This window comes from Strongylocentrotus purpuratus, unplaced genomic scaffold (assembly GCF_000002235.5).
Source record: "Strongylocentrotus purpuratus isolate Spur 01 unplaced genomic scaffold, Spur_5.0 spur5_scaffold_1, whole genome shotgun sequence".
NCBI classification, from domain to species: domain Eukaryota; kingdom Metazoa; phylum Echinodermata; class Echinoidea; order Camarodonta; family Strongylocentrotidae; genus Strongylocentrotus; species Strongylocentrotus purpuratus.
The window spans coordinates 22,694,816-22,707,584 of NW_022145594.1; the positions used below are offsets into that span (position 1 = coordinate 22,694,816).

The window sequence follows — 12,769 nt, forward strand, 5'->3', positions numbered from 1 at the left end:
GAGAAGCATGTCCCACATCACATCTTTTAAGAGCAAGTTGTTTATTGTTTGTCAAAATTTATGTTCAATAAATTGCTTGAGAAAAATGCCATGCTACTTAAACATCTCAGTCTGTAACAAAATTGTGTTGGGTTAAGCAATGGCGAAGCGCGGTTCAACCCTTTGGCACTGGAACAGTCGGGGGGGGGGGGGGCACCAGCCTTAGCCGGAAAATTAAATGCGAATTTACGATGGGACGTTGGGTATCCTTACACTTAACGAAATTAAGAGCTTCTCTTTTCCCTCGGATTTAACGGTAAATATTTATCAAAAGCACTAATCATTATGAATATCTGTCCTTTATTATAATATCGTCTGACATAAGATGTATAAAATATTGCTGGTAAACTTCCTCAATTATCTGTTTTAAATCAACTGTCCGGATACACAACCTGTCCGAAAACCTTGGTAAACAGGGCTATCAATTAGGGGATGGTGTCGGAGGCAGGCACGGGGGGGGGGGGGGGGGGGGGGGGGGGAGCATGGGAGGGGGGCACGTGCCCCCAACAAATTTCCAGGATCGGTTGAACTTTTTTAGACCCCTTTTGTTGACCTCGATCGATTACATGTATGTGCCACCCCCCCCCCCCCCAAAAAAAAAAAATAAATAAATAAATAAATAAATAAATAAATAAATAAATAAATAAATAAAAACAAAACATCAAACTCTGGCTACGTACCTGGTCGGAGGTACCTGTGCTGGCGTCTTCTTTAATCTTCCTTTTCCCCTTCTCCCTTTCCCTTTCCCTGTTATCTCTCTTTTTCTTGCTTTTTCATTTATATCAAGATTCGTTGAGGGATGAGTGCACGTAACCCCTGTGCCCCTGTAGATACCCACTGAAATAGCCCTCTCTTGTGCTTTAGCTACTGTGCTTTTGGTAATAAACTCTTTGCTGTTATTGTCTGGCGCACACTGCATATATTCATGGAAAGTTTCGTTGACTGCATGGGGGGGGGGGGGACTCTTTTTACCACGCACAAAAGAAGAATTCCGCTGGAATATGCGTTCCCATTGCCTTTATTTTATCCAAGGTGAAAACTTACAAAGACGTGACTGCAAGCACGTAGACCTTATTTCAAAAAAACTCTGACTGTGTGGAAGGGTTGTCAATAAGGCCTCATCCCCCATGACGAATAGAAGGTGTACTTGTCCTAGAAAACAGAGAGCACTTCTATGACATCGAACCAAATGAAAAGAACAATATTGTTTACACTGTATCTGTAATCAATTGTTCAACCTGTGCTACACTGTGCCTGTCACCAGTTTTACCCTTTTCTCTCTTTTTCCCCTGCCCCATTAGCCATGGTTTTTTTTTTTTGAATATATTTTTTTATAAAAAACACTTTTTAGGCGAATAATTCGTACTGAGGTGAGCAGTTCACTGAAGGATGACCTAACCACAAAAAGGGTATTTTAAAGCTCTAGAATGAACTTTTATTTATTAGGAATATTCTTACATACCAATTCAAGTGATAATAATTGATCTCACGTTATGGAATTTGAAGTACATGTATTATGCCAGTGGGTTATAATCATGCCAAGAAGGTACCCCCCCCCCCCCCCCCCCCCTCCCCCTCCTCCATGAGTAGATCATGTGAAATCTACATAACATTGAACATTTCAATTACCATAGACCATTAAAGATGATAAGAAGTGTGGCCTTTTTGCTTAGGGCATACGTGTGGCTCGAAAATAAATCATTTGCTCGATCTGTAACCGAGAATACTAATTCTTCACAGTTTCGCGAATTTCAAATTCAGTACTGAAATATTGTGTCGTTTCAAACTTGTCGAAAACCTGTCTGTTTGGAATGGGTTGCAATACAAATGGCCAGTTAGTATGGCCAGTTAATACCTGTGAATATAAATCACGGGTTTAACATTTTTCTATCTATCGCTGTCTATTCAAAATCTCCCTATTTTAATATGTTAAGCCTGGATAATACATGTACATATTTTGAGTGTTTTGGAGTAATGTATCAATCGCATTTTTTTTTCTGTTTTAAGGGTAAAGTTTGAAAAAAACATAATGAAAATCAAATCGAATAAAACCTCACACACATGTATAAATATATATATATATATCGCTTCGCAAAGATTGCGTCACTTTTCTAACGTCTTTTACGATCAACAGAGGCGCCGCTAAAGGAAGTCTGGTGTGTAGCAAACCCCTTTGATTTCTTTTGTCAACCAATTTTTGCATTTTAACCTTGTCTGTAAAGTCCATCAGTCGTTAAAGTATCGTTTATGTTCTCTTTTATTTGATATACTTTTGTGTTTGATTTGTTAAAATGTTTTTGCCGTAAATATGAATTGTTCTCAAGGTGCCTCTGATGATAATGAAAGGTAATGACATACTCGTAAAATATTAAATATGATCCCCAGAAGGGTAACAATATCTATCAAGACTGACTTTAAAAAAACATACTTTCTGGAATATAAAACCATAATACTTTACCATGTCCATGTAATCATCCAAACATCGACCATGGTTTTCTCAGATTTTCGCTAGCGCTGAGAAAAAACTTCAGGGTCGTCGTTAAATGACTTTTTATAATTCAGCATTTTACACTCGTTGATTATAAAAAGCATGAATCCAATTGTTCACTGTTAATTGATTTCGCGCTTTGCACATTCAATTTGTATGGCCCTATAGAACTAACGAAATCTAGTGTAATACATTTTGGAATGATCTGGACCATGACATTAATGATTGATGGCTTGTATCCATTTTGTATATAAAATATCAACTGTATGCTGTATCTTGACTGCTTATCTTTGAAGAGCATGCTCTCGTGAATTTAATACACATTGCGTGCATTCGAACCCACTATCTAAACGCAATAGTTTGAGTAATCCCCAGGGAACATGCACTATTGTTATTTTTTAAATGTGTGCGTAAGTGTGAATTAAAACCTTTGAGTGGTTGCAGAACACTGACCTGTTAAAGACCGTCAATACTACTGGGCCAGAAGGGACTAGACCACACAGCGTGGTCACTGACAGGTGGCTATCTCATTAACTCAGCTCTCAACTAACATAAGAAAAAGAGGATCATGGGGGACCAACAGGCACCGATTGGGGAAGTTTTCTATATAGAAGGAGCAAGTAGCTACAAGTAGGACAGTGGGGCTTTAAACACCCTATTCCACAAGAATATAGAACACATATAGGACACATATATGCATACAATTGTTTAACCAGCATTGTATAAAGAGTTTACACAAAGCATGGTTTCAGGTTGTCTACGAAAATAAAGGACACATATGCATCCGATTGTTTATTCAGCAGTGTATACAGAATTTACACAAAGAATGGTTTTTGACCTTCGTCAAAAAGAAAAATATCTTTCCGCAGGTTTTTTTTCTTTCTGGAAAGATCCATTAAAGGCCCATAAAATGTATGTAAATCTGGCGGCAGTATCTGGCGACTGTATTGCAGAATACATGTTTATATCATGCCATGCGTTCGTGGACCAGTTTCATTTAAATAATATGAAATTCTAAATGGAAAGAAACCGAACTTTGAATTTATCACGAAAACACTAAAATGGCGAATCTGAAGAATATTCACCCTCGTATGCGAGATTGACATACATTAAGCCAATTATATCTCCTTGGTTAAATACCCACATGAGAAAGATTGTAATACTATTACTTTTACAACTACTACTACACTTGTTCTATCAATAATATTTCTACTACTACTACTACTACTACTACTACTACTACTACTACTACTGCTATTACTACTTATTACTGTATGGCCTTATGTCATTGTAAAGACATCAATTTCGCTATTCCTATATCACAAAGTTTGTTCTCTCATTAATTGTTTTCATAACCGGTTTGTAAATACGAGTAATTCATATTTAAGAAAAAACATTTTCTATTGAATTTAATCTAGGAATAATGGACTATTTTGGCCAAATGTGACAAATTTTCCCTGCATGATGCATCAGTCATGTAAACGGGCAATGCCAATGACCGTTTATCCCCATTAAATTCAATGAATATGCTTGAGTTGTATAGCACGTAATTTTCATATTCGATATTTAAATTGCATAAGGTTGATTTCTGAAAATTATGCGGTCGAGTAAAATGTAAATAATAGAGAAGGATATACAAAATAATTGGTTGGCATTTCATTTGTTTCTTCTCTACATCTAATAGGACGTGAGTGATGTCAAGCCTATCGTCGGTGACATCGAGCTACAGGACATCCATGACCCTGACAATAGCTTGAAGGTTTTCAGTCAGCCCGACGATGGAGATACAAGCACCATCGGAGAGGGAATGTTCCACCCTGAAGCTGAAAAGAAAAGTACGAGGGCTAAAACCTTGCTTAAGGTCTTTATTGCGGTAACAGTCGTCGCAGTCATCTTGATCGCGATCATCTGCCTCGTCATCTTTGCTGGTAAGTCATGCTCTGCAGTCCACAGTCCTCACAAAGTGTTGTAACGTAGCGATATAACGAGGAATCTTTAGTTTTGCTTTAATCTTCTGCACCATCTCGACTGAATTTAAAGCCCCACTGTGCTACTTGTAGCCACTTGCTCCCTCTATATAGAAAGCAATGCCTAATGACCATTGTTCCCCCATCATCTCGTTTTATTATGTTAATTGAGAGCTGAGTTGATGAGATAGCCACCTGTCAGTGCCCACCCTGGGTGGTCTAATCCCTTATAGCCAAACTAGTACAGGCGGCCTTTAAGAATTATTTTTTAGTTCACTCTATTCCAAATCCTGGTGAGTCACAAACCCCGCGTGGCGGTTTTGAAGGCCCTTTAATCATATCGTTATCTGGCCTTAGCTGAATTGCCATGATCGTGATTATTTCTTAAGCATTCAAGTAATATTTACCGACCGGGTACCCATTTACTTCACCTGGTGGACAGTTCTACACGACTGTATGATCTTTCTAAAGGGTAATAGCGGGTGTGGCATGCAGAGATTCGAACTCCGGACCATGAGCTTCATAGTCTGGTGCCCTAGACCACAACACCTCGGGCTCTTGTTGACAATTTTCTTTCATGTTTTCACTGTGTCCTCAACATGATTACAGGTCCAAAAATAACAGGAACGACAACAAAGGCACCCACAACCGCGACGCCACCAGGTAAATAATGTATTCTATAACAGAACAGAGTTGATGAGATAGCCACCTGTCAGTGACCACCCTGGGTGGTCTAATCCCTTATAGCCAAACTAGTACAGGCGGCCTTTAAGAATTATTTTTTAGTTCACTCTATTCCAAATCCTGGTGAGTCACAACCCCCGCGTGGCGGTTTTGAAGGCCCTTTAATCATATCGTTATCTGGCCTTAGCTGAATTGCCATGATCGTGATTATTTCTTAAGCATTCAAGTAATATTTACCGACCGGGTACCCATTTACTTCACCTGGTGGACAGTTCTACACGACTGTATGATCTTTATAAAGGGTAATAGCGGGTGTGGCATGCAGAGATTCGAACTCCGGACCATGAGCTTCAAAGTCTGGTGCCCTAGACCACAACACCTCGGGCTCTTGTTGACAATTTTTTTTCATGTTTTCACTGTGTCCTCAACATGATTACAGGTCCAAAAATAACAGGAACGACAACAAAGGCACCAACAACGGCGACGCCACCAGGTAAATATTGTATTCTATAACAGAACAAATAAATGTATATGTGAACAATTATTTGCAGTGGTGGCATAAAGACACCCCCTCCCCCTCCCTTACACACACATACACACGCACACACGCATACCTCCTCCCTTCCATCGAACTCATGTATTACAATCTAAGGAAATAATGTATATTGTTCGTTTTTATAATCGAGAAAACTAATCATTACCCATTTTTGCTACCACATCCCCCCTCTCCCTTTCCCGTTCACCACTCACACAGACAGAATGACTAATTTTTCTCTTCTAAATCGGGGAAAATGAGCCCAAATTGATTAATGCCCCTGTTTGCAGCCTCTTCAAACGAAATATTAAATGCTGTCATTGATTATTAAGGACAATCATTCTCAGCAAATTTACGCTTCCTCGTTCAACTTTTATTATACTAGTTAGCTAACCGTTGCAAAAGACGTGAAATGTCATTGAACTCTCCGTATAAATAGTTCTTGAGGAGAATATAACGAATTGTGGAGACTGTTTTAAAATGAAAAAAAAACTCGGACACTCGACAGTTTTAATTTCAAAATCAAGCGCTAAAGTACATCGTAAAATTATGCTGCTCAATAATTTCTATCCACTAAATAGATTGTATTAATTTGTATTATTTGTCTATTCCTTCCTATAGTTCCAACTGTCATTCCTGGAGTAGTCGTCGGTAAGTTCATGCCATATTTCCAGCTTAAAGCCCCACTGTCCTACTTGTATCTACTTGCTCCCTATATATAGAAAACTTCCCCAATCGGTGCCTGTTGGTCCCCCATGATCCTCTTTTTCTTATGTTAGTTGATAGCTGAGTTAATGAGATAGCCACCTGTCAGTGACCTCGCTGTGTGGTCTAATCCATTCTGGCCCAGTAGTATTGACGGTCTTTAAAGTGTACCAATCACCTAAATCTACAGCTATAATGTACAAGGATCAACCTCGAATAATCTTAAGCCGGCATTCTATGGGCTAATGGATGAGGAGTATGACGAAAATAAAGAATAACATAATACTGCTCTTACAGAGCCCACTCTAATCCGGGGGCGTCGAGCAGTCTACCCTTAAGTCACTTTTATGTTGATGGGAGTGTCTTCAAACTTGCAAAATCTCTTGAAAGGAGTAATTTTTGAATCTCACTCTATTGATGTACATCAATATTCTGTTTATAAGCATAATATGCAACATATCAATATTCTGTTTGGAAATATATATATCATATAAATCAATTTACAATACAGTGTTTATAGCAAAACAGAAGGAAAATTATATCCAGCATGTTTTAAATATAATACATGGAACTACTTGAATATGGAAGAAGATATTTTCTTTGGGATAATTTTATTCTTGAATAAAAACACATGGATACAAAAGGGGTAAAATAATCAGCTACTTCAAATTGGCAATGTTCTTTTTCTGAGTTATCGATATTTTCCAAAAGAATCAGATGAACAGAGATTGAGAAGTAGTAACCCCAAAAGGCAACTTTGTATCGGAAACCATGATTCTGAATAAGTCAGTTATGATACTATTTTTTTGTGTGCTTCCATTACAACTTTCTGACGTAGATTCAATACATATTGTTCTCCATTTTCCATGTAATCTGGTTTGGCTAATTATCTTTTAACAAAGCAGCAACAAATAGCATACTTTTAGTTTTTACGTACTTAATACTTCAATAAACGTTTTATCTTATTTCTATCATTAACATATAGTATACATCTATGCATTTCAACTGATAACAAGCAGGGCAGTATTAGCTTATAATAAAATTTTCACATAACACTTTCATGTTTTACATTTTCAATTCTGCAGGTGATGTGGATATTGAATTGTCTGCTACGCTGAACGGAGTTACATTTATTCCCGCGTACAATGACCAGTCATCGCCAGAATACATGGCTTTTGCTAGCAACGCAGAAACTCAGGTAAAGATATTTAACGAAATTGGAGTTAAAAGACTAAGAATACGGTCCATAAAATGTTATCATCAATAACAATTCTGTGATATGTAACAAAATTGTCAAAAGCAATACTTGTATGACATCAACATACGATTCCACTTTTATTTTCCTTTTACCATCTTTTATGTTGACAGTCACCTTGGCATACTTTTTGATAATATATTTATTCTTGTCTTCAAAAGGGTACAGTATTTTTCCATCAGCAATAACAGGCATTATACAACACCTACGTGGATCCTTGTCATTTGATTGGACGGTTGTTGATCACATGATATTCAATAGATGGTATATTGCACGGTCGTGCATTTTGGTTATATGCGCCGTGCATTTTTGGTTATATGCAGACTGCGTACCTCTCTGCTGCATGTGCGCGTATCCCTGCGTGTATCTGACGCGAAGGCAATCTGCATGTAATCGAGAAGGCTTGACTCGAACTTTAATTTATCTTTATAAGGAGTAAAGCATAATTTGTTGATTAACGTTCTATTAGGTCTTCTTCGATGTTGTATAAAACAAATAATGAATGTTTTTCATTCGTTTAATAGTGCAAATATGTTCATTCGTTGAAAGATTAACGTTAATTCTATTCAACTCGGCTGACGCCTCGTTGAATAGAATGTTAATCTTTCAACTCATGAACATATTCGCACTATTGAACTCATAACCATTCATTATTTGTATAATATATAGTATGAAATAAAAAGAAACAATGTTCAAACAACCAATATCAAACAAAAAGCAAAAAACAATAGGGATTCTATTCAAAGATTCTTTTACGAAAGGGATCGTTATTTTTCGTGATCAATGTCTTTTGAATATCATTTTTGGAATAATGATACTTCGAATTCATGTACCTTGGAATAAATGAAACGTCATTCATCACCTTAATATACTGTAAATATGCTCACTGAACCACGTAGCAGCAGATATAGTTATTAACAGAGCGTGACGTAGTGATGAGATGTGAATTAATCAAGGAAATGGGGAAAATGTGAAAAATGGGGAGAGGGGGGGGGGGAAGAGATTTCTTTTTGGAGCGCATTCTTAGGATCTTGCTTTTTTTTTTGTCAAGCGATTCAGTGTTTTGACTGGTGTTTTATACTATTTTTTGTTCTCGGACTATACTTTCTTAACATTTTCCTGCTATGATTTCATGATGCATGCATTGATAATTTCATTCTCCATACATATATATGTGCGTGTGTATACACGAATATTCTATAAATTAACCTTGATGGGGGGGGGGGGGGTTCTGTAGACAAGATTAGATTTACAAATAATAATTCAAAATCACAATTTAATGATTTCTTTCTTTTTCAGATGATGAACGGGTTACAGAATGATGATCAGCTCGGTGGATTTGTGACAAATGTAACTGTGACTGGATTGAGGTATTTCTATTCTTCTTGCATTTATTATTCATGTCTCTTAGGAATAAGTATATGTAAATTTAAAGACAAATGCTATTGGTTTACTATCTTATTTACAATATCTAGTGTAATAATTGTGCTTAATTAAACCCGGATTGCAGAGATCGAGATTGCAAGGTTTGCGGTCGGCTCAAGATAGTGACCGCAGCCAGTGCCATGAAAGCTTTATGATATCATTATCACCTAGAGGTGTCGTGGACAAGTGGATATGTCACTGGACTGTGGATCACAAGGTCCGCGGTTCAAGTCCCACCGCGGCACTAATGTTCTTTGGCAAGACATTGATCTACATTTGCCACTCTCCACCAAGTTGTTCAATGGGTACCCGGTAGGATGCGAAAGCTGAATGTGCTTAGATTAGCAAGTCTGCTCTTGTAAAAATGACGCCTGGCTGGAATGTTCCCCAGGGAGTGAAGAATGTGCATACATGTGTGCGGGAAGCCTAAATCTGATTACCGGGTAATAAATATATATCTGTAAACCGCTTAAAGAGGGCCTTCGGTCCTGAAAAGTGTTATATAAGAACTAGCTATTATTAGTAGTAGTAAACACACCGTTTGGTAAATTTTCAGAGACCTCTTCATAGTTTACAAAACATGGTACAAAAACCCTGCATATCCACAGATCGTTGAAACACGGAGATAATTGTGTTAATCAGTATTCATTCGCATAATCAATATTATCATAGATCTTCTTTTGGAACAGTTTTATGTTTAGTTACAGCAGTAGCAGTTACAAATAATGGGAATGTGATCATAGTCATCTAAAAACATTTCGTTATTTGTGCAATACTTTTATTTTTGCGGATAAGCATTTATGCTTTGAAAAAGTCGTTTTACTTCTTCTATTTAAATCTTCTTTTCCTCCTCCTCTTCTCCATATTATTTCTATTTCTTATTCATATTCATTAATTGATATGATTCTTTCTTCTTGTTGTTGTTCTTCTTCTTTTTTTTCCTTCTTCTTTTTCTCCTTCTTGTTTTCATTATTATTGTTATTATTATTATTAGTAGTAGTAGTAGTAGTATTGGAAGTGGTATTATTACTACTACCACTACTACTACTACTACTACTATTTCTACTACTCCTACTACTATTACTACTACTACTACTACTACTACTACTACTACAACTACTACTATTACTACTATTACTACTACTACTACTACTACTACTACTACTACTACTATTACTACTTCTACTAATACTACTATTACTACTACTACTACTATTACTGCTAATATTACTACTCATACTACTAATACTACCTTCACTATTAGTATTATAATCAAAAGTGCTATGTTAGTATTATTATCATTATTATTCATATTATTATACAAGTAGTAGTAGTGGAGGTTGTACTACTACTACCTTCAATATAAGTATCATTATCATTATTCTACTTCTAGTCCAGGGAGTGTCGTTGTAGATGCAATGATCATGGTCTCAGGTGATATTGCAACGTCTTTATTTACGGATACTGATCCAGACAACACATCAGCTACAGACCTTCAACTGTTATTAGCTAATCAGGTGTCTGATGCCACCAACGAAGCTGTCATGACATCTCTTTCCAATAATGATGTACTTGGGTCCTCAGATGTAACCGTTGAAGTAAACAAGGGTAATATTTGTTTTCTTCTAATCATTTCTATTTTAGTTTACAGGTACTATCTCCCATTTGCCGGCCAAAAATCAAAAGGTTAAATTCCAACAGTGTAAACTTGTTTATTTGTAAATTTGTTAATTTGTAAATTAGCGAATTGGTAAATTTCATTACTTAGGCTGCACTGTAAAAAAGAATTTGTTCATTAGTAATTTGTACGTATTTTTTCCATGTAGAATTTACTTTACTAAATCGTGCAATATGTAATCCTATCATAGCTTTTTTTTAATTATCTAAAATGATTACAACACTTAAATTATTTACGTTAATGTAACTCGATTTAACTGAGTAAAAATTTATTCTGCAAAATAAGTAAATTCTACTTAAGATGCCGTAGGTAATATTTACTTAATAAAAATAAGGCAATTCTTTTCCTCAATTTTATTGAGTTATTTCGACTATTATTTTTTTACAGTGTGTTCATAATACTGGCTGTTATTTGTTTTTTTTTATCACTGTTAATAATTATGATCCTCGTATAAGTTCGATAAATTACCACGTTCCGCCCTAAATAAATGTAATACATGTACATCAATGACAACCAGATTGTAGGTATTTTTTTCGCTCATGATTTTACATAAATGCAATCACAGACCTCTGTTTGGAGGGAGCAGCAAAAAAATGGAGCCATTCCAAGAAAAAAACATTGAATTATAAAAAAAGCTATCTCTTTTTTCTGTTTACAGTGGGTGTTCCGATAAACGTCAATGGCGTGGATCTACCAGATACTGTAACGCCAGGTATGTATCATACCGTGTTCTATGTTTGTAAATCTGTCTGCCTTTAAAACGTCTTTAATGTGATTTTTGTTTGTAATTGACAAATTACGTTAATTATGCCAATGTTACAGGGCGAATAGGTTGGGCTAATTTTGTCCTATGATTGGGTTATTTTAGTCCCAATTATTTACTTTATGAGGTTACCTAATGAACTAGGTTGGGTAGGTATTACTTGGCACATCGATGTTGAGCAAATGTTGTCTAACAATTGGATTATTTTCTACCAACCATGTACTGTAGTTACCGCTGAAATAATTTGCCCAACTAGTATCTACACATAATGATGAGAATTAAGTGAATTTCTTATTGGGTAAGTTTGTTGTTTGTTAAAAGTTGGGTTACTTGGGTATTTTCATTTTATCCACCACTGGTGAAATCATGCAAAATCTTTAATTTATAATGACCCAATATATAGTTGGTTGGACACATAATTGCCCTCATATGTTTGGTAAAAATTTGGCATTTTTTTGCCCAACATTTTTTTAGAGTGTGCAATGCCTCTGTGCGTGCGCGTGCGTGTGCATGTGTGTGTGTGTTTATGTGTATGTGTGTGGGGGTGTTTGGGTACACGGTAGGGTACCGAGGACACACACAATTAAGAACTGTACCTTCACTTTGACAACCACTCGCAAAATGAGGACGTACGTCCTCGGTTCTATGACCATATAAACTGATTAAAAAGGTGTGGGGGTATCCGGGTATGGATTGTGTGCGTGTGTATGTGATACTGCACAGGCTGTTCATGACTCCATCAAACAAATCACCATACACCTGCGACGTCTATATACTAAAAATCTTTGATAATATCAATCTGCAATCTCAACTATACCTTTACGTTTGAAAATTCATGAATCCAGACTAGGTTTAGCTAGCTAAGGTCAAATCTAATCAGCAACTCCAATCATATCATATCTTTAAAATTGCTGGCAAAATCAAATTACTAGTAGAATAAAAATGAGTGTGGTCCCAGTGATAGAGTCAACTATCCTGTAGCCCCGCCCCTTTTTGAAATCATATCGGGGAATCCCCTGTAATTTGCTGCGCCCTAGCTCGTACACGTGCGCTATGCGATCTGTGGTGGGGTGGCGCACCGTTACGTTGCGTACTACGATAAATCGCGAGCTCTAGACTAGGGTGTGTACTCTTTCAATTCTCATTCTCAGCTGCATTTGATGACGGCCTTGTGAGTAAAATAAATAATTGTTATGTGGTTTCACATGCCTTTTTGTCGTATATTATATG

The 12,769-nt window shown here is 36.6% G+C and overlaps 1 protein-coding gene across 1 annotated transcript in view; it reads left to right on the plus strand.

Annotated features, from left to right (window-relative positions):
* Positions 1–230: 230 nt before the first annotated feature.
* Positions 231–12,769, plus strand: part of LOC105445097 — a 102,155-nt gene continuing 89,616 nt past the window's right edge. Inside the window, exons 1-8 of the mRNA XM_030978615.1 lie at positions 231–242; positions 4,212–4,455; positions 5,104–5,157; positions 6,335–6,364; positions 7,504–7,616; positions 8,973–9,043; positions 10,492–10,706; positions 11,435–11,488. Coding sequence (XP_030834475.1) covers positions 231–242; positions 4,212–4,455; positions 5,104–5,157; positions 6,335–6,364; positions 7,504–7,616; positions 8,973–9,043; positions 10,492–10,706; positions 11,435–11,488 — 793 coding nt within the window. The remainder of the gene's footprint in view (positions 243–4,211; positions 4,456–5,103; positions 5,158–6,334; positions 6,365–7,503; positions 7,617–8,972; positions 9,044–10,491; positions 10,707–11,434; positions 11,489–12,769) is intronic.